This window comes from Bos taurus, chromosome 10 (assembly GCF_002263795.3).
Source record: "Bos taurus isolate L1 Dominette 01449 registration number 42190680 breed Hereford chromosome 10, ARS-UCD2.0, whole genome shotgun sequence".
Taxonomy (NCBI): Eukaryota; Metazoa; Chordata; class Mammalia; order Artiodactyla; family Bovidae; genus Bos; species Bos taurus.
In genome coordinates, this window is record NC_037337.1 from 44,052,910 (window position 1) to 44,075,454 (window position 22,545).

The window sequence follows — 22,545 nt, forward strand, 5'->3', positions numbered from 1 at the left end:
CTTACCCCCTAACTGTAGGAACAAGACAAGGATGTCTTCTCTTGCTGCTTCTATTTCACATTGTATTGGAGGGTCTAGCTAGGGAAATTATGTACATGTGTGTGTGTGTGTGTTTTAGTCACAGTCGCCTCTGACTCTTTGGGACCCAATGAACTGTGGCCCATCATGTTCCTCTGTTCATGGAGTTTTCCAGGCAAGAGTACAGGAGTGGGCAGCCATTTCCCTCTTCAAGGGATCTTCCTGACCCAGGAATCAAACCAAGGTCTCCTTCATTTCAGGTGAATTTTTTACTTTTTTTTTTTTTTACTTTTTTTTTTTACAACAATTTTCTTTATTGTCTGAACCACAGGGAAATTAAATAAGAAAATTAAATAGAAGGCATCCAGATTGGAAAAAAAAAAAGTAAAACTATCTCTACTTGTAGATCACATAATCTCATATATAAAAAATCCTAAAGAATCCACTAAAAATTATCTAATTATTTATTAGAACTAATAAACACATTCAGCAAAGTTGCAGGATACAAATGAGTACCAAATTCTATTGTATTCTATACAGCACCAATGAACAAAACAAAAATAAAGAAAACAATTCCACTCACATTAGCATCAAAAAGAATACTTAAGAATAAATTTAATAAAAGAGGTGCAAAACTTAGAACTTGAAAACTATAAAATATTGCTGAAAAAAATTAAGAAGACCTAAATAAATGATAATACTTCCCCTGTTCACAGGCTGGAAGGCTTAATAGTGTTGAGGGCAGGATTCCCTAATTTGTTCTACAGACTGCAAAACCCCAGCATGCTTTTTAATAGAAATTGACATGCTGATTAAGAAATTTATATGGTCAGGGATCCCAGAATAGTAAAAAAAATCCTGAAAAAGAACATAGTTGGAAGACTCACACTTCCTAATTTCAAAACTTAAAGTAATGAAGAAAGTGTGCTATTGGCATTGAGAGACACACAGATCAATGGAATAGAACTGAAAATTCAGGGGAAAATTAAATCTCCTCGGACATCTATGGTCAATTTTTGACAGGGGTGTCAAGACCATTCAATGGTGAAATAATAGTCTTCTCAAAAACAGTATTGGGACAACCAGTTAGGCACATGCTATGGAGTGAAGCTGGACGCCCATCCCACACCATATATAAAAAGTAACTAAAAATGGGTCAAAGCACAAATGTATGAGCTAAAACTTTAAAACTCATATGAAAACATAGGTTACCCTGGATTAGGCAATGGTTTCTTAGATATTGCACCACAAGCATTTCCATTTCAAGGTGAGAGCCCACGAGAACATTATGTCCCAACAAGAATTTGTATATGAATGTTGACAGTAGCATTACTCATTATAGCCAAAGAGTAGAACAAAGCAAATGTTCATCAATTAATGAATTGATAAACAGATATATTCATAAAATGGAATGTGACTCAGCAATCAACAGAAATAAAGTACTGATACATACTACAACATGGATGAACTTTGAATACATTATGCTAAATAAAAGAAGTTAGTCACAAAGGATCACATATTAAAATATTCTATTCATATGATGTGAAATATCTAGAGTACACAAACCAGAGGCAGAAAGTAGCTTGGTGGTTGCTTAAACCTGGGGAAACTGGTGGTTGGGTAGAAATGGGGAGTGACTGCTCATGAATATGGGTTTCTGTTTAGGTGATGAATATGTTCTAAATTTGATTTGGTTGCACAACTCTATGAACATACTAAAAACTGTTGAATTGCACTCTTTAAGTAGGTGTCCTTATGGTATATGAGTTATATACCAATAATGATGTTACAAAAAAAAAAATAAAGAAACTCTACAGACTCCAGGAAAAAAAAAAGATGATGACATATATCCAAGCTGTTATAACAGATATGAGATCAGTTTAGGAGTTAGCATGCACAGGACTTGATGACTTAGTTGATTAGTTAGGAGGGTTAATCTGATTTTAGTGACTCAAATTTGATAATATTTCCTTGAGGGCTTTTTTCATGGTAAGATGGAGCAATGAAGGTAGATCATCAGTGGCTCCTCCCCCTAAACCTAATGAAATAAAACAATGAAAAACTAGTTGGCAGAGATAGTTATTCGGTTACATTGTGATAATAAAGTTACACCAGTTGCTAAAATACTGAAATACTTCCATGATGGTTGGTGAGTAACTGCTACCTGGAGCCACCTACTTCCTCCCTCCACATCTCAGCTCCTATGAAATGTGAGCTCATTAGTGTGTGATTTTTAAAGAGTAGTTTATGTGCATAGAAAGTTCTGAAATTATACAAAAGAAAATGTTAACAGCAATTGCTTAAGAGGTGCAGAATCTGGCAGGAGATCTAAACAGAATCTAGAAGATATTTCTTTTCACTTTCCAACCTTTTGTACTTTGCACTTTTTAGTGATAAGGCTGCATTTCTTTTGTAATATAAATGAAATATTGAAATAGTCATAATAAATTTTCATGAATGACTTAGTGTAAAAAGAATATTCATGAACATAATTCATTTTATCATTTTACCAACTCCATGAGATATAAATGGCAGGTATTGCTCCATTTTACATATAAGAATATATTTATGTCCTTTTACCAATGCAGCCCATACATTACAGTAAAAGCACAGCATATCTATAATTATAATTTTCCTCATTCATTCATTAAACAAATATTTATTGGACATTTATTATGTGACAGGTTCTAATGTGGCTTGGCATTAAACCTTGTAGATTACAGTAATGAACAAAACAGAAGTTTCACATTTTATTGGGTGAGAAAAGAAACTAGAGAATAAACACAGATGCAAATCAGTTTAATACTACATAGAGAATTAGCATGGACAAATATGATGGATAATGTGATTCACAGGCTGATCAGTTAAAAATCTATTATTGAGGCAAGAGATGATAGAAACTTGAACCAGGCTGTGGAGATGTAAAGTAGAGAAGGTACAGTTCATCAGACTTGCTGATGGAGTACATAAAGAACATGTGAAAAGAGAGAACAATAATAAAGAATTAAAATGCAAATTTTTGTCTTGCACAACCAGGTGGACCTTGGGGCTCTTAACTGAAATGTAAAACTAGGAGGAGAACTAGAATTTTACTTTTTGTTCCTGTTATATTTAAGCTACATATTAGATATCCAAAGATGTCCAGCAAAGAGTTGAATACTGTTGAAAAAGAAATGTCTCAAAATGGAGTTATTTGTCCCCCATGACAGCAATCCAGACTTGAAGAGGCAATCTCACGATAAAAACCTTGCCAGTTCTTTTCCCCTCAAAAAGGCCTGAAAAATAATACTTTCTTTACTTTTGCTAATAACTCTCTCCTCTCACCCTTCTTCCTACAAAAGCCTTCCATTTTGTACAACCTGAAGTAGAGCTCTTCTAGCTGCTGGATGGGATGCTGATTCAAGAATCACCTAATAAAGACAGGTGGATCTTTAAATTTATTTGGTTGAATTTTGTCTTTTAACAGTATACATGTCTGAAGTTCCAAGAAAGGTGAGAGCTGGAATGACAGGCATATTGATGGCTTTTAAAGCCAGAATTAAGGTTATCTGGAAGAGTGTGTGGATATAAAAGGGAGGGGGCCAGTACAGCATCCCAGAGCAAGCCAGTGTCTGGAAGTCAAGTACAGAAGGACTGCCAAGAAGTTTCAGCAGGAGCAGCTATGAGAAAAGGAGGGGGGAAGAAAAAAAAGCAAATGAGGCACCACATTGCACCTTTCAAGAAAACTATGTGACAGAATGCTGCTGGCAGTCAAGTAAATTACTAGTGTCCTACAAAGGGCCTTGCACGGAAAGGGTGGGGAAATTAGCCAAATGAATTGAGTTTATGAGAGAATGTGAGGCCAGGAGGTGTAATGGCAATTATTCAATTATTTTCATTTGACTGATTAATACTTTTTAAAGACAGCGCTTATTTTGATTTGCAGTTGTATTTACAAGTGCTTGGGAAAAAATCTTAAGTATTTGTTACAAACCTATGTGTCTTGTCCCATTTTGAATTTCTGATCTAGTTATTTCTGTAACTAATGATTTACAAAAAACTGAGGGATAACATACATCCTAAAGTGCATACAAGTGCATGAAACATGTACAGGTCGATGGTTTTTTAACATATGTGTAAACCCGTGTAACTACTTTTCAGACCAAGATATACAATATAAAGGGAACCCAGATCTGATGAAGTCTCCCTTATGCTCCTCCAGTCTCTCTAATCCTCCAGAAGTAAACCAATATTCTGACTCATATAAACATCCATTAGCTTTCTTACGAAAATTTTCAAATGAAACAAAAGAAAACTCTGACGAGCATTTAACTGTAAACTGCTTTAGTGTAAACTTACCAACTGTATTCAGGAAGTATAAATGTCAAACATTTGGCGCCAAAATCCTGATGCAAATTTTTAAGCCTTTCCTCTCCAAAGTCCCGCCCCATTTTGTACACCACGCCCTCGGTTCATTCTTCCTGCAAAACGGCTCTGGGGCAAAGCAGAAAGAAGAAAGAGAAGGTTCTCGTCATGCGCACTAGGGGCGCTCCCTTTTCCTTTCCTCAACCAATCCACTAGTATCCAGCTTTGTCCTGCGCATTGCGCGTCCTCAAGGCGCGCGCGCGCGCGCGCGAGCCCTGCCGCACTCATGCGCACAAACTGATCAGCGGGCGCGGGCGGAAGTGAGGAGCTGCTGCGCGGAGGTGGGGGCCGCCTCGCTTGTTGTGGGTGGGCGAAACGGCTGACATGGCGCCCTCCGGGAGTCTCCGGATCCCGGTGGCAGTGCTGCTACTGTTGCTTTGGGGAGCTCCCTGGGCCCACGGGAAGCGGAGCGACGTGCGCATCATCACGGACGAAAACTGGAGAGAGTTGCTGGAAGGAGAGTGGATGATAGAATTGTGAGTGGGGGGCTGTGGTCTTGGGGCCCCTCGGTGGGCTGAGGTCCTAGATCCAAGTCTGGACCCCCTGGTATCATCCTCATTCCTCTCATGCGGATCCCAGGCTGCCCGGGACTGCGACTCTGAGTTGTGGGGCGGGAGCCCCCCGACTCCTCGAGATTTCCTGACTCCTGTTGGGATCCTCCACCGCCTTGGTCTTACTCTTACCGGGGAATGCTCTTAAATTTCCCCTAAAGTGTGCATCCTAGTTTGATTGCTAGGGCTGAGGTGCGCCTGTGAGGTTACGTTCAGCTTTGAATTCTTTCAACTTTTCCTGGCCTTGGGGTTGAGGGAGGTGGGTCTTTCTACTTCCTATACAATTATTTATTTGAGAATGAGTCTTCAGAGACTCACAGACTTATTTCACCAAACTCTACAAAAGAGGGAAATTAACTGAAGTCTCCTCTCCTTTTCTCTAATTACCCTTAAAAAGTAGTCCACTTAGAATGTTACAGTTGGAAACTTTTATTTAAAATTTTATTTTATGAATTAGGCATATTTTAAATGCCAAATAAATTCAACTTGGATTATTTTTTAAAAATCCTCTTTTTTTGGTTGTTGTTGCTTTTCTCTGCACACATCTCATTTTTTCCTTTCGGTGTGTGTTTTTGCGACGTACTGAATGTTATGGGTTGTTACTCTTACGTTTCCTAAGTGGTATTGCAAAACACGCTGTTTGAATAAAGTCATGTCTGTGCTAATTCCATTATAATAATGTCCCTTTTGTATCGGTAGATAATAAACTATTTGCGTTTGTTCTTGTCGCTAAATTGGTGGTGGCAGTATTACTGATATTAGTGATATTAGTAGAAAACACCCATTTTGAGTGTTAACTGGTGATGGACAGGGAAGCGTGGCCTGTTGCAGTCCATGGGGCCGGGAAGAGTGGGACATGACCCAGTGACTGAACCAAACTGAAACACTTCTAAGCACTTACATACATTATCATATTAAATTCTTTACAGATTCTATAAGATAGGTCTTATTTCCTGGATTTTACATATGCGAGACATAGCTTTAATTAATATGTTCAGGTATTGCCATAGTGGCTTTCTTTTTGTCTCCAGAAACTAACACAGTGTACACATGCAAAGGTTATTAGAACAACCCTTTTCCTTAACAAGATTCAGGTGGGTGTTTTCCCTGTATGGTTGGGTTGCCAGTTAAGGAGGAAGGTGGAGGTGGACAGCTCCAAGGGAGAACCCAGAAGGCCAGATCAATAACTCCAGTCATAAAATCAAACAAGGCATAGAACATTAGGGGAAATGTTTATATAGTATGCATATAGTTTGTAACTCAGCGAAACAATTTTCAGAAAGTGTTGAAGATGCAGGGGTGAGGAAATAGAACCAGGGACAGCATTTGGTTTTCATTGTCCTCAGTAACTTGTTTTAGATTGTGCCTATAAAATACTCAACGATTTCATAAATAATGTGTTGAGCAATCGTGATTATGAATTCATATGCAAATTACAGTCCAGTATTACTCAAGGAGATTTTTTTATCAATATAAGAAAAATTGATCCAACTAATCAATATAGCAGTCAAAAGTGAAATATTAGGGAATTGGAATTAGAGCATCTGTATGAAATTAAGAATACATATACCATAGTATTTTTTCCCTTAGCTTACTGAATATGAAGTTAAACCTTATAAAAAGCACCTAAGAAACAAAAGAAACTTGAAAAGGGTCTAGTATTTCTAATAATAGGCTGCTTCTATTACAAGTTAGTTATCTACGTTAAATCTATTTTAATCAGGAATTGTGTTACAGAGATACTTTGATTGTAATTCAATTTATTGTTGTGGACTTTGGCTTTTGTGTGTGGTACTAGTCTTTTTCCACAATGCCGATTACTTTTAGAAGTTTTATTTTCATAAAATAAGTCAAGAAAACAGAAAATGAAGTACAGAAACTGTATTATGTTTAACAGGTATACATTTTATTCTACCTGGTTCCATTAAAAAAAAACCGCGGTAAATTATGAGATAATATACAGTATGGGAAAAGTTGAAAGATTCAGGGCCTTTCAAGGGAATACCAGAAGAGTAATTAAAATGCTTAGTATGCTTGGCCACAGATTTGAAAACCCGAGGTTGACCAAGGTCTGGCCAAAGAATTTCATTTGGCCTGCCTAGTGTTTGTGTCTGGGTTAAGTTTTGGGGTAGCATTTTTACATAAAAACGAGGATTTTCAGCTCCTTTTAAATTAGAATAGCCTGCAGTCCTGGGCCAGCTTCCCTGGGGCCAGCTGTTCCCCTGACAGTCAAACTGGGTAGTGTTGCCCTCTCTAAAATGAGGCATGCGTGTCCTATTCACCGTAGCACTGGGTGCTTCCTTTTTTTCATATTGGCCCTTTGCATTTGTGACTCTTGCACATAAAATTATTAAAACTGATGCACCCCAAATTCGGCTTTGAGCTTTCTGGCCCCATTATATAGAGAAATCCAAAGGTTTTTAAAGAGCTGTTTTGCACATAAAAAAGTCCCCTTGTGTCTTAAGAACTTATTCCCAGAATTACTTTTCTGTGATTAGCATTATCATTTCATAGTTCTTGATTTCCAGAGTGTTAGATTCATACTTAAAACCTTTTGTCTTCACAAAGTTAAACCACTTTGCTATCTTGTTTTTAAAAGATGTTCTTTACAAATTATACATTTTAGAATTTTTATCCCTAAATGCTTATATTAGAGTGTTCTAACTTTTCTTTTTAAACTGTATTTCTTAGTTATGCTCCATGGTGTCCTGCTTGTCAGAATCTTCAACCAGAATGGGAAAGTTTTGCCGAATGGGGAGAAGATCTTGAGGTTAATGTTGCAAAAGTTGATGTCACAGAGCAGCCAGGTAGTTTAAGTCTCTGGTTCATTTTGCAGGTTGGGATGTGTGTTGATCCTGTTTTCCGCATTACATGGTCTTAATTCTGCCTTTCACTGGGTTTTATGAACAGCTGGTTAAGCTGATTTACCCACCTCCTTAATGAGGGTTCAGTGTGAAGTGTGTTCCCTAGTTGTGTATGGCAGCTTAATTCTTTTCTGTATTTCTGTAAGGGAACTTGGAGGCATCTCCCTCCCCTCACTGTTCCCCATGTAACTTCCTCTCATCTTTTTTCCTTAGCATCCCAGGCCCCAGACAAGTATGTAAGACATCTGTGAGAAGCCATAGAACCTTATGGCTCAAGTGGACATTGGTCACCCCAGTATTTACATATGTACCAAGCTTAGAATAAGGAGCATGTGGTTGAAGTTCTTTGTAGAGTCCAGGTCACGTTCCCTGACAAATTATCTAAGTCTCTGCAGTTGGGTTCCAAATTTAATCCGTTAATAATGATTTGAGGATATGGGCTCTTAATTACAGAGCCCTTATGGTTGTGGCCTCCTGACTTGGCTCCCTGGACAGGTGTCAAGCCCTGCGCTTACGTAATGCTTATTACCTGTTCTTGGCCACGGTAAACTTGGATTCTTGGCTCTGCCCCTATCCCAAATGGGAATAATCTCTAGTATTTGGTGAGCACTCACTACTCTTACAGGTACTGCTCCAAGTGTTTTGCATTTATTTTGTAGTCCTTACACAACCTTGTGGGATAGATAGTATCCCAGTTTTACAGATGTGAAAGCTGAGCCATAGATTGGTGTTCATCATTTTCATGTTTAACACATGGTTAATGTTAGCTGATATTGTTACTGCCCACCTTTTGAAAGAGTCAATTCCATTTTTAACAATACTTTAGAAACTCTGTGCTTGTTTTTTGATTATCAAATGCAATTCCCTTTGGTTTTAGACATAAGACTACAGTTATATCGTGCTGTCCCATGACTCATGCTAGTAATCTTAGGGTGGTATGATTGACTAAATGTTTATATGTATATATGTTCACAAATGTCTTCAATATTCAGATTTTATGTACTTTTAAATTAATATATAGTCTTTTTTTTAAGTTGCTTTAAGTATGTAAATGAAATTTCTTTCATTGTTTGTGTTATACAGATAAACTCTTTTTAGGTCTAATTTCATATTCTTTGCCTATTAGTATTTAAATAATAGCGTCAACCTTTAAGTAGTAAAAGATCGGCTCATGTAAAACTTGTATGTTCTTTCTTGTATTTAGTTCTAATCTTTCTCATTTGTAGGACTAAGTGGACGATTTATCATAACTGCTCTTCCTACTATTTATCAGTAAGTATTTGAAGATTCTGTGGTTATGAGGGATGCATCATAACATAATCAGAACAGTAGCCTCTAGCCTTGATCATGTGTAAAGAGCATTATATTCAGTAAGTTTATTAGAAGGTTTGTTTTGCTTAGTGCTATCTTAGGTGCCTTTAGCTGGATGAATGAGGTATGAAATAATCCCTGATCTCCGGGATTTCTAATTGCCTTAGAAAATGACGTGCACGAGAAATAGTGGCATAAGTGATCATGAGCCCAGAGTTGTGGTAAATACTGCAGGAAATTTGGTAAGGGGGAAAATCACTGCACTGGACTGGTTCCTGAGAATATGGAGATTAAACTCAACCTTGGAAGTAGAATTATTAGGAGTGCAGAGTTAAGTGTTCCATCTGAGGATTGTCTCATAAACAGTCATAAGTAGGAGCATGGAATGTCTACACATTAGCTCAGAAAGTGCTCTAGCTCAGCCTTGGGAACAGTGGTGGGTGAAACAGTTAAGTTAGAATAAACACCATTATGTAGTCTTGAGTGTAGGCTCTTTAGTTTGTCTTTATCTTCTAAATTAGCCATAAGAAATCTCTGTATCTGCCCTGAACCTTAAGCTGATGTGTTGACTGCCAGGAGGCACTTGTCTCCTGAAACAAGATTTCAGCGATTCTGTGTGTATCTTGACATTCCTTGTCTTTTCTTTCATGTTCATATGTTTCCCCTTTTTATTTCCCCTTTGTATCTGTTTAAATTCATGTTCCCTATAAGTGCTTCTCACCCTTTTCATGCAGTCCTGTTCTCCACATGCCCCTTATTAGTCTCCCAGCTTTTTCAACACTCCCTGAAATTTTCTAGAATTTCCTGCCCTTTTCTTTTAATCTTATTGTTTATCATGCCCATTCCCCTAAGTTTTGCCTGTTGAAATCGTACTTATCCTTCAAAACTAGCTCAAATGCCATTTTCTCCAAAAATCTTTGGTTTTTTGAGTGGGAGCTAACCTGTAATTTTTTGGATGGATAAAGGGTCCTGTAATCTTACTGTAAGTAGTGGGGAGTTTTTGCCTGTAAGTGATCAAAATAGAAGTGTTAAGTAAGTAGGCCTAGACTGGCAATATTACTTAAGGTAGATTGGAAATGATGAAGATACGGGAACAGGGAGAGCACTTATGATCCTATGGCAGAGCTCCATATGTTGGAGAGGAGGAGGAGGTGGGTGTCAGGAAGCAGACTGTAAAATAGAATCACTGCACTGCACCAGATGCCTCCAGTGACTTAAAGCTTGATGGCTGAGATGATGTGATTATGATCGAAAAGACCAGAAAAATGCCTCAAATTGTTCACTTCTAGTTTAATAGTAGCTAATAAATAATAAATGTTAGACACTATTCTAACCACTTTTTCGTGAAGTCGTCTTTTTAATGTGTGTATTGTGGCTTAAAAGTAATTTTCTGATATGTATCTACATACCGGATTTCTTTTTCTCCTCAGTTTTTTACTGAGATGTAATTGATGTAATTACACTGAGATGTACTGCTGAGCCACCAGAGATTACAAGAATCTGCCTGCCAGTACAGGAGATGAGGGTTTGTTCCCTGGTTTGGGAAGATCCCCTGGAGGAGGAAATGGCAACCCACTCCAGTGTTCTTGCCTGGGAAATCCCATGGATGAAGGAGCCTGGCAGGCTGCAGTCCATGGGGTTGCAAAAGTTGAATACAACCTGGTGACTAAATGACAACAAATTGACATGTAACTATTAATATAACTAAATTAATATAACTAAAACTTATTCTACAGTTTTATTGTTTAGAAGAATATAATAAAGTCTGAAAGCTTATGACTGTTTAAAAATATAACCTCAGTGGTTAATGAAATACGGGGCTAAGAAGTTAAGGGTAGGTAATTAGTGTAATTTGCTACTTGTGTATTGCTCATTGCTGATTTTGAGTACAAGATTGATCGTAAAATGAGATTATAGAAATAGCAAAACAAGGTTTATGTATTCAGTGCTAATATTTGCTTCTGATCTTCATTAGTTGTAAAGATGGTGAATTTAGGCGATATCAGGGTCCAAGAACTAAGAAGGACTTCATAAACTTTATAAGTGACAAAGAGTGGAAAAGTATTGAACCCGTGTCATCATGGTTTGGTCCAGGTTCTATTTTGTAAGTATAAAGGGTTTTTCTCTTTATTTCAGAATTAAGTGGATCATGTATTTCATGTAAATAAAGCATTTATATTTCGTTTTAATTCTAGGACTGTTACAATATGTTCAGATTTACTCTGTGATATTTTTAGTTTAGACTTTTATCTTCTAAGTCCAACAGATAGTGTGGTCCTTTTTTAAGGTAGAGAGAGGCATTCTATAGAATTGAGCTGAAAGTCTTGTTAGGAATATTTTAGCTCTGTAAATATGGTCATTTGTATCATCAAAATAATTCCTCTAGAAGTGACATAATGGGTAAAGCTATCATTCGAGCTTAATATTGAATGAGAAGCCTCAACCATATACTGACTTGTGCAACTTTTAGATTTCTCTCCTTGTTTTAATGTGACTGAATTATTCCACCTGTTGTAACTTTTTTGTGTGAATAGTATGGATGAGCATTGTCTATGGGGCAGTAAGGATTGGGCATAGCAAGAAGGTTTTTTGTTACTTTCTTGGGGAGCAGGGCCTCACAGGTCATTTGAGAGACCTCTGGGAATACTGAGTTTTTCTGAGGCCATCGCGGACTCATCCTAGTCTAGCTAAGTTATCTCTTCCTGTCCTCTTACCAGTTGTGTCTTTGGAGGATGGAGAATTGGAAATACCAGTATATAAGAGAATGCTCTGGATTCTGGGAGTGCAGGAAAGTTTATCCCTAAACAGTGTTTTAAAATAGAAGTTTATCTGTAGGACCTTTTCCTTATATCTCTGAATTGAACTGTTAGAATTCCCCCACTGAACCACCATGCCCACCAAACCCAAGTAAGGGACCTAATGTTCCTGACAGAATCTAAGTAGCACAGGCTGCAGTGAGCCTGCATGGTGATTTATGTTTTGGTTCCTTGTTCCTGTTCCCATTTTGTGTTTTAAACAGAAGCAACATGATTAAAGTACCTTTCTTTGTTGGAGTGAAAATGTAACTGATTTTATTTGAAATCTCGTGTTGTAAATGATTCTTGCTCTTTCTGATGGCAGAAGTGGGGGTTGCTTGGAAGTCTCTGTTGACTCCTCAGGGCAGCAGTTCATACCTTTCTTGTTAGACTGAATAGAGGGTACTCCTAGGGTTGGCTTGGCAGGGGCACCCGTCCCCCCACCCAGAGACTGGTGATTGGATTAGGTCATTCTGAGTACAGGTGCTCTGGCTTATGTGTGAATTAGTTTGTGTTGGTGGATGCCACTTATGCTAGAGAGAACCCACAAACCTAATTTGGGGAGCATACCTTTTTTCTGACTGCCTGTCAAAACTACTTGGGTTTAAAAAAAAACAACTACTTGGGTTTAATTATGTGAAAATAGGTATTTTTACTTCTGTGGTGACTTATTTCTTAGGTAATTATTTTGTTGTTATTAAACTGTATCAAACTAATACTATTGTAAGTTCTATTTAATTTTAATATGAAAGGAGGGTAATTCTTAGGTGAGAAGGATTGACTCAGCAAGTGCTCCCAGTCTTCCTTCAGGTTCCCTTCCTTATGTGTTCTTTGGAGGATTTTAAGGGTGAATAAGTTTCCATTTGCTTATAGTGTGCCTAACATCAAACTAGCTGGTTCCATAGAGCTCATCCCATATTCACAGTACATTGGAGAAACCATCAAGTGAAAGGTTAAAGGCAAAACAACAGGAGAAAAGGAAAAAAGATCAAGCGTTTTGTTTGAGGGTATTACATACTGGCAAAAATTCTGAAACTGTTGATTTTTGCTAATAAGCCTTCTTATGGGCCTGAAATCACTGTTGTTTCACTAATCTTGAGTAATATCACCAATAAAATCTGTTGTGTTGGAAATTATAGAGTCAAAAATAGAAAATATAGATAATATACACGTCTTCTACTTCAGAGCTGTGTATATGACTTGGTTTTTCTTTTTATTTTAGGATGAGTAGTATGTCAGCACTCTTTCAGCTCTCTATGTGGATCAGGGTAAGGGCTCAAATTTATTTCTATTTTAAACATTTTGACACTGTCAACTTTTTTAAGAAATGGCTATGACTTTTAGTTTATTTTTTGTTCTTTTGATTTTAGACTTGCCATAACTATTTTATTGAAGACCTTGGATTACCGATTTGGGGATCATATACAGTGTTTGCTTTAGCAACTCTGCTTTCAGGACTGTTATTAGGACTTGTAAGTTCTTCATTTTTGGAGTACTAGGAAGAAAAATATTTTAGAATTTTGTGATTTAATATAATTGCTCTAGCTTTTTATTATACATTCAGATTCTTATGTTTATTTTTGCAGTTCATGATATTTGTGGCGGATTGTCTGTGTCCTTCAAAAAGGCGCAGACCCCAGCCATACCCTTCCAGTAAGTATATTTTAAAATTTTTTTGTTTACTGTAATCCCATTCATTTCTGTAATAAACACACTCACACACACAACAGGTTGCCTTTCTAACTAGGGTTTCTAAATTCAGAGTAGTGTCAGAAGAGAGACACATATTTCATGTAAGAATGACATGGCAGCCCAGTGCATTTAGGAACATAATAGTCATTATTTTGGCTTTTATAGTGTGGAGAATTTCAACACTGCATGTACCTTAACAGATATTTGATAACCATTGACCTGATGTCAATTTGTTTGAAAATTCCATAATATTCAGGGATCCATATGAGTATATTTGGGTCCAAAAAAGTTGAATATATTCCAGTCTTGAAGTCATCTCATTGATATAGTGACCACATTTGAGGCTTTTTCTTTGTATATGAGTCAAGTTTTTCTGTTAGGATATTGGGAAAAGCAATTCCTGTCATTGCTTTAGGAGTCTCATTAGCTGTATATTTTACTACAAGATGGGAATTAGAATATTCACTGCTATTTGTCTTAATATAATTTTACCTACCTATCATTTATTTTTAATTTTGAAAATTATGCTGTTATGAAGGCCTTCTTACTGTCTGTAAAGAACTTCCACTTTCTGTCATCCCGTTTGCTTTTCAGCAGCTCTTTAAAGTAGACTGCATAAGTGATACTCTTCCCATTTTGTGATTGAGTAAACTAAAGCTCCGAGAGATGAACTGTGTTTCCAGGTTTACGCAAAAATGAGAGCTGAGAGTAGAACCTAAATTGAACTCTTAGCTTGATATTTCTGTTTTGCTGCCTTCGTGACTTAGGACTTACTGAGGTCAAAACTTCTGAAATGAAATGGAGCAAGTGCAAAGTCAGAGAGAACTGAGCAATTTAGAAACATTTCAGTGAAGATGGCAGTTAAGTATTCATTGTTGAAGAACTGATAGGGTTTTAAAAAATTTCTTAGATAGTTGCATCGATATCAAAAGTTACCTGCAAAAAAAAAAAAAAAAAGTTACATGCATGGAGGGGAGGGAATAATTTTATCCACCAAGGGACACTGATCTGTCGGAAAAGTGTAATAAGCGCAGATTACTTATTGGACAGTTAAGTCAGCAAATGTATGTTTTTTTATATTTTTTGCTTAGAAAACCTTAAACCTAACAACAGATTTGTCTTAGGTAATCTGTTACACTGCTGATGTTAATCCATACTTGAATGTGATATTGCCCCTTCTATACCAGGCTTCTGGATTTGAGTTGTTTTCCATTTTGTGTTTTTGGCTTAGATTTTAAGTTGCTGGGAAAAGACCCAACTAAGTCAAATTTGAAGCAAAATAGGAATTTATTGGTTCATGTAGTGAGGAAGCCAGAGGACAGAGTTGACTAAATCCTGGGGCTCAAATGTTTCTGAATTGCTCAGTTCTCTATGACTTTGTGCTTGTTCCATTTGGGGCTCTTTTTAGTCCTGAGCATAGAATAACTACAGAAAGCTGTAGCTCATAATTCCAGAGTAAGAAGGAAATATACTTCTCCCTATACTCACCTGTCTTTTGAAAAAATTCTGGTGTACTCTGTGTAGAGTACTTGTGTAGAGGGCTCACTTTTTTTTTTTTTAAACTGTAAATCAGAATTTCTCAGCATTGGCTCTGTTGGTCTTTTGAGCTGGTTAATTCTTGTGACAAGCTCTCTTTTGTACATTATTGAATCTCTAGCATCATCCCCCTGGTTTCCCCAGCACTGCCCCTATCACTTGTAGCAATCAGAAATATCTCCAGACGTTGCCAAGTGTTCCAGCAGAATCGCCCCTGGTGGAGAAGCACTGCTCTCAGCTGTTGTTTGTACTCAACTACAGCTGCGTGGGATGGGGCGTAGGGAAGGAGTTAACCCAGTAGAAAGAGATATGCCAGACAGATCAAACAACAGATTGTCCACTGTATGGGAATTCCTGTGGTCTCTTCTACCTTATCCCCCTTTTCTTCCTGCTCCGTTCTGTATTGCCTAGAATTAGGGACGGTCTTGGACCACTGAACAGAGAAAAGCTCATTAGCCAGAGTCTGTGTTCTGTATCTCTGTAACATGGTATGTTCTAAGTGTTCTAAGTTTAAGTTAACTTGCAATAGTTCCTATTAAAACTGGGGTGGGGGAGGATAGTGTGCGTATGTACATACTAAAAAAGTGATTGAGCTATATACTTAAGATAGGTATATTATGTTGTTTGTAATTATGCCTCAGTAAAATTATATATATGGAGAGGAGGAGGCACATTTATGACTCCACTTAAAAAAGAATCATGTCTAGGAAAATAGCTTTCGTCTGATTCCTGTTTGCCTGGGAGCTGAAACAAGGGTACTATTGAAGTTTGTCTTAGTATCTTTATTAGCTAGAAGATTTAATAGTAAATGTAGTTTTATTTAATGCAGTCTATTTTCTTATAGACATCCATATTCACAGCATTAATTCTGATTCATTAATTTCAGTTCAGTTCATGAATAGGTGGGTAATAAGAATGAATTCGGTAAGTAAAATGGACCTTCCAAACCAGTTATTTTTATAGTGTCATTTGTTCTTGAATACAGCTTTTTCCTTTTGGAAATCCAAACATGATTGATAAATCATTGCCAAAGCAGTTTATGGGCATATGAATTCTATCTTGATTGTATTAGAATACATCAACAACAAAACACTTCTGGTTGTTATCTTTAAGGAAAATTACTACCAGAATCTTCCCAACCTTTGAAAAAAGTGGAGGAAGAACAAGAGGCTGATGTAGAAGATGTTTCAGAAGAGGAATCTGAAAGCAAAGAAGGAGCAAACAAAGACTTTGCACAGAATGCTGTAAGACAACGTTCTGTGGGTCCTTCACTGGCCACAGATAAATCCTAGTTAATTTTTACAAGTATTTTCATATGATATTGGCAGAAACAGAAGATCGAGCATTTGTTTTGGTTTGAAGTGAACTGTGACTTGCTTGTACATTGCAAGGTTCAGCCTGGATTGTCATTAGGTTGAACATTCTACCTTTGGAAAATAAACGTAGCACTGTGAAAAAATAGGATTTGAAAACAGTATGGTGGTTCAAACAGTTCTTTATTTTTGGAAAATCTGGTGCCAAGCAATAAGATTTCTGTATATTTGTTTCATAATAACTTTCAAGTCTGAGTTGAAAAATTACATTTCCCAAGTATTGCATTATTGAGGTATTTAAGGAGATTACTTTAGAGAAGAAGATTTCTCATTTGATATAATTTTTGTCAGTTTCACTGTGTGAAGAGAACATATTTCCCATTAATGGGAACTTTGCCCATTGTCTCAAGAAATGTGTATTTCAGTAACAACTCTGAAACCCTTTATCTCCTTTAAAGTCCAAAATTTATTCATACTTTAAGATTATGCGACTAATAAAAACTACCTTACTTTAATTACAGTTTTCTACCCATGATAATACAGGATATGTTTAGAAAGTTTATAAAGGTTGGTTGCCTTTTTTGTTCTCCTGTGTTCAGTGTATGATTTGTATTTTTCTTACCATGGGTTACATTTTTTATTTTCCAAATTGGATAATTTCCTAGAAATGTCTTTCGTGTTTTAATAAATTGTTTCAAACTGAAGTTTACTGAAGAATACTTAAAGTGAAGAGCCATCTGATAACTTAAAATTTTGGCTACTTGTTTCAGATTTTACATCATTTTTGTTGAACCTATACTTGAACTTCTTTTTTTTGGATGTGAAGGCAAACATTCCTGATTTTTATTTGATTTTGTGGAAAAGCCTTGGTATTTTCTATTTTGAAAATTCACAGAAGCTTAATATGATATAAAGTTAGTATTCTACTCAGGAAAAAGCATCTTACAGTGTGTGTTTTCAGTGTATATTTGTCCTCATCCAAAAAGTTCTTAGTTGATTGTACAAAGTCAACGTATGTTAGATGATTTAAACTCATAAAGTTTTATGTTTTTGAAAAGACAAACTGTATTCTCTACTTTCTATTGTGGTATTTCACAGATGGGTATCAGCAAGATGGGACATTTAATATATTTTTTACTCCTTAAAGAGAATAGTTTTCACCTTACAGCAAGAGGAAGTGGGTGGAGTTGTGGGGCAGCAGTAAAGAAATGTATTAGCTGCAGTAAAAGGAAAAAACATAGATACTCTGAATGGATCACTTCTCTGTTATGGTAATAGACAATTTCTATAATGTCCCCTTTAAAGGCCTCTTCTTTAGAATATTAAATATTCTACCACTGAAGAGTTTGGATGTGTAATAATTTTGTGATGCTTTAGAAAAATCTAAGCACAAAATAAACTTTTCTAAGTGCTTCACTGAAGCTGAAGGCAAGTGTGATTTCTAATTGATGCTTAATTAATACTTAATATTTAAATATTTAATTGATGGTTAATATGTATTTAACAGTGTTCAAGTGAATAGTGGTGTCACTGTATACATACTTGATACATGTAATCAAAAGGCTAGAGTCATATATATCTCTGTTATCTGAGATGATCAAGAAATGCTGCTCATTAATTAAGCATTCTATTTTTCTAGTCTTATACATCATATATTTTTAAGTATTTAAGTGATTAAAAAATGTAGTATGTACACAAAGTTACAGGTAGACTGAACATGTAAACTTGATATTTCAGAAAAGATATATATCTTGTATTTCTTCAGGATTGTCACTGTAGATACCTGAATAGTCCATTTTCTCTCACACCAGAGGCTTACTTACAGAAACTATGGGGATCATTTTACATTTAACAGACCCCCTTTTGTTTCTGCATTGGTTTAAAAGGACTCCACATGGCAACTTAGCTCCAGATCATCTCACGAGTGAATAAGATGCAGGATCAGCATCCTGGGGAACCCTGCTTCCCTCCCTACCCCAGGCATTCAGCTCCATCATTGAAGTATTGAAATCTGATCACTAGAAAATACAGCATTTACTATGTACTGCCTAAATACTTAAATGAGTGAGACGGACAAAAGTTTAATGATTCCATAGATAACATTTTTCATTCATTGAGTATTGGAGTGGTGCTATTTTTCTGTGATTATTTAATCTACTGCAGTATGTGATAGCTGAGCCTTATATGTGATTCAGTTGAAGGCTCAGAGAACTGGCAGAAATAGGTAAAATTTGAATCTACAAGATTTCAAGTGCTGTGCTTTTCTTCAGTGTGAGAACTGCACGTCTAGCAATTTATATATGAAAATACAATTTAGAATTTTACTCCTATCAGAATATTGCAACAAATGCTATTAAGAAATAACCAGAACTCAGTACTTGCAGTCCTGTGTTATTGGGTAATATATAAAGAAGGTTATTACAGTAAATGATGCTCTTGAAAGAAATTTTCTCTCAAGGCACTTGTGTCTTTATTGAACCCAGTGCATAAAAATGCATAGTTTTGGACTTGTGATGAGAGACATTTTTGAATGAACATTTTAACTCATTTTAGAGTTACCTAGGATATTCTGATTTATCGTGGTAGTTAGAATTCTTTCAGTAAATTTTCCCCCCAGCTTTATTGAGGTATGATTGACAAATTACTTTTGATATGAATCTTTTATTCATAATTGTTAGGGTTTGGAATTTAAATGAATGGTCATATTGAGTATAATTGTAAAGTCCTAAAAGTAAATTTTAAATTGACTATCCTACTGCAGTTTTAGATATGTTGGTATTGCACACCCAGCAACTTTTGTACCTGTTTAAAACTACTGACACTAGAAAAACATTTAAGTTTAAATCGGAACTTTGATAATCTGTAGGTAGTATGATTTAGTTACACACTTGAACTAACATCTAAACTGTTCCTTTTCCTTTAATGATTTTTTTTTGTTTGTTTATGTTGATTTATTCATTACAAATGGTGATAATATTAGTACCGGATTGTGGCCATTAATGGAATCAGCTGTCCTTCCTTAGTACCCATTTGACTATGTGTGACATTACTTATAAGCTTGTTTTCATCATAATATCACAGCTCAGACAGGTTGAATCTTGAAAATGAAATGGGTTGACCAAGATTTGATATATCTAAAACTTCTTTTAAATCAAAGCATAATTGAGAAAGTCCTGTTTTAAATTCATTGAAAGTATGCTTCACTTTGAAGAATAACTTTTTTTTTTTTAACTTTCTAAGCTTCAGTGTTTTAATAAAGTATATAGTAGAAATAAGGTTGTTAGTGGATTAGACTATATCAACTGAAGTAAGTGCTTAAAGTTTCAACATACTGCTACCAAGGCATTCCTAAGAAGCTTTCTTCTGTGTCACCCGAATCAAGTATATACTTGGTTGAAAATTTTATATGCTCTTAACTCTGTCTCTCCTGCCCCAACCCAGCTGATGTTCCTGAAACTACCTGAACAAGTGAAGCTATTGTTCTGTGAGGCTATATCTCATTATGTGTTAGTTCAAGAGTCAGCTCAAATCCTGTGAGTCCTTTCTGGCCCACGGTCATTTCTTTCATAAATAAGCTATTTTGCAATTTTTCCCATTTTAAATGCCATACTACTTTCTAGTATTTCTTCTCTTGGATTTATTTATAGCAATTAACTGACATTGAATAAATCATAATACATCTCTAGGCCTCAGTTTATGAGTAAAGTGATTTCTGAGGTTCTCTACCTTCAACAAGATAAACATTGCTGTCATTGGGGGTGAATCTCTTTTTTAATAACCAGCATCTTAAAAAGTATTAGACTATTTAAAAAGTTATTTATTTTGCTAACTGGTCTTAATTGGGCTTTGAGTTGAGAGTTAGAACCCTTACTGTATCCAAAGCACTAAAATCATGGTCCACCCTCAAAGCATGTGTGTGTGTCAGATCACTTTGTTGTCTTAAAAACCTGATTGTTACCTCTTTGAGGCCTGACACTTAGTGTGAGACAAAATATAGTGTTGTGGGGAGACTTCTGGGCAGAGGTCAAGGGACCTGGCTCCAGATCTTTTCTCTGCTCCACATCATCAAGGGATGTGACTGCTGCCTCTCTGGACATTGATTTTCATGTTAGTGAAATGAAGGTGAGTTGAGTAGTCTAGTATTCCCATAAATGACTTGGGGAAATTCTTGAACATTGACGTTATTTGTAACTTTATCTTCCTGGGCAAGTTTCCTAGAATATTAATGCCATTTGAATGAAGACAGTCAAGTAGTAAAGCTGTTAATGTTGACTGTAAGCTATGTGAGTGTCACTAGGAGCTAACTTGGGTCCTTAGTCTACTGAGATGGGGGAGCAGGAAAAGAGAAGACTCCCCTGCCTTTTTACTCTCACGGTTAACACTGATGTCATCCTTCACACCAGAGCCCAGATTTTAAATTCTCCATTTCTTGGCATCCCTGTTGTTTAGAGGAAGCAACTTCAGCCTCACGATGGGCAAATTTAAATCCTATTTTATTTGGATTTTATATTTAGTGAGCAAATTCTTAAATGTCATTTTTGACAGCAACTTGAGTCTTCTACTGAGAATGGGAGCAGTGTAAGTATGAAAGTGATGAAAAAGAATTACCTGGGTTTCCCTGGTGGTTCAGACAATAGGGAATCCACCTGCCATGCAGGAGACAATACAGCCTTGACGTACTCCTTTCCCGATTTGGAACCAGTCTGTTGTTCTTTCTAGTATGTTGTTAAAATATAATATTGTTATTAATAACCAGTCTGTTGTTAGTATAATAACTTTTCCTTTATCATGCTACTCTAGTATGGAATTTTTTTTTTGTATGATACCTTATAATTTAAGCTTCCTACTCTATTGTCCTATGCTTGCTCCCTGAAAATATACCAGAATCATCCTATTGATAAACCAAAACTGAGTTTATTGCTACTATATTTGGTAAAGACAGTCATTACATTGATAAGTCTTAGTAGTGTCTCAGATAGACTCAGGTTATGGCGTTCTTTGGGGATTCTCTTTAAGGTGTTTATTTTATGTTTTATTTGAGGGCTTGTTTATGATTGGACATATTAGGGTCAAAGTGAAAAATCATCCCAAGTAAACAGTCATTCAGTGCCATTTATTGTTTTCAGAAGGAAGTATATGGTTTGCTGAGGGTAAGTTGAGTAGTCTAACATTCAGATAAATGACATTGAGAAAGTTCTTGAACAATAAAGCTGTTTACAACTTTAGCTTCCTGGGCAAGTTTCCTAGAATAGTAATACTATGTGAATGAAGACAGTCGAATAATAAAGCTGTTGATGGTTAACAGTAAGTTAACTGTTGGTTTCAGTTCTCAGTATGGTCCCCTCATTGCCATTCTTTGGCCTGAATTGAAGGGTTCACAACTGGGAATGTGATCTCATGATCTTAACGGCAGAACTTCAAAACTATTTGTAGCATCATGGTCATGTGTCAAGTTCCCCACATGGTTGTTTCAATATCCGTAAGTGTTAGATTTTTTTGTTCTTTTTACTTGATCATTTTTAAATCATGTGGATGACAGCTGCACGTCATCTATTTCATAGATAAAACTTGTAGTCTGTAAAACTTGTCACCCATCTGAGCCACTATATAACGAAAACCAAGGAAAGGGTTAATGACCAGAATTTGTAGTTCTAATGCATGAGCTACATGCTTGCTTCAGCAGCATATATCCCAATGCATGACCCAAGAGTGCCCCAAATTAAGCTGGAAGAACAGATGTCATTTCTGATGTAATGAGCCTGCAGTACCAGATATGGGATTATTAGCCAAATTACCCAATTTTGTAATTTTTTCATTAGTTTACCAGATCTCTTAGGTAGTAATAGTGATGCCAGAAAGTTTTACATGGATATAAGCTGCTGTTGTGCCCTGCCTGCGCCAAAAAGGACTTGCTCCTCCTCAAGACACCAGTTATGTATATCTGAGGGGCTCATTCCATTCAATTTTCTGAACCTTTTGGATGATGAGTACCTTGGTGGAACTTTATAGCCTTGGTGGCTTTGTTTAGCTCACCTGTGTCTGCTTTTCTCTGAACCATAGC

General features: G+C 36.4%; 1 protein-coding gene across 1 annotated transcript; it reads left to right on the forward strand.

Annotated features, from left to right (window-relative positions):
• Positions 1-4,735: 4,735 nt before the first annotated feature.
• TMX1 (thioredoxin related transmembrane protein 1) lies at positions 4,736-17,824 on the forward strand. The gene is made up of 8 exons (NM_001075385.2): positions 4,736-4,898; positions 7,665-7,780; positions 9,064-9,109; positions 11,124-11,252; positions 13,166-13,211; positions 13,314-13,415; positions 13,530-13,596; positions 16,285-17,824. The coding sequence occupies exons 1-8, from the start codon at positions 4,747-4,749 to the stop codon at positions 16,461-16,463; spliced, it is 837 nt and encodes a 278-aa protein (NP_001068853.1). The 5' UTR covers positions 4,736-4,746; the 3' UTR covers positions 16,464-17,824.
• Positions 17,825-22,545: the final 4,721 nt, after the last annotated feature.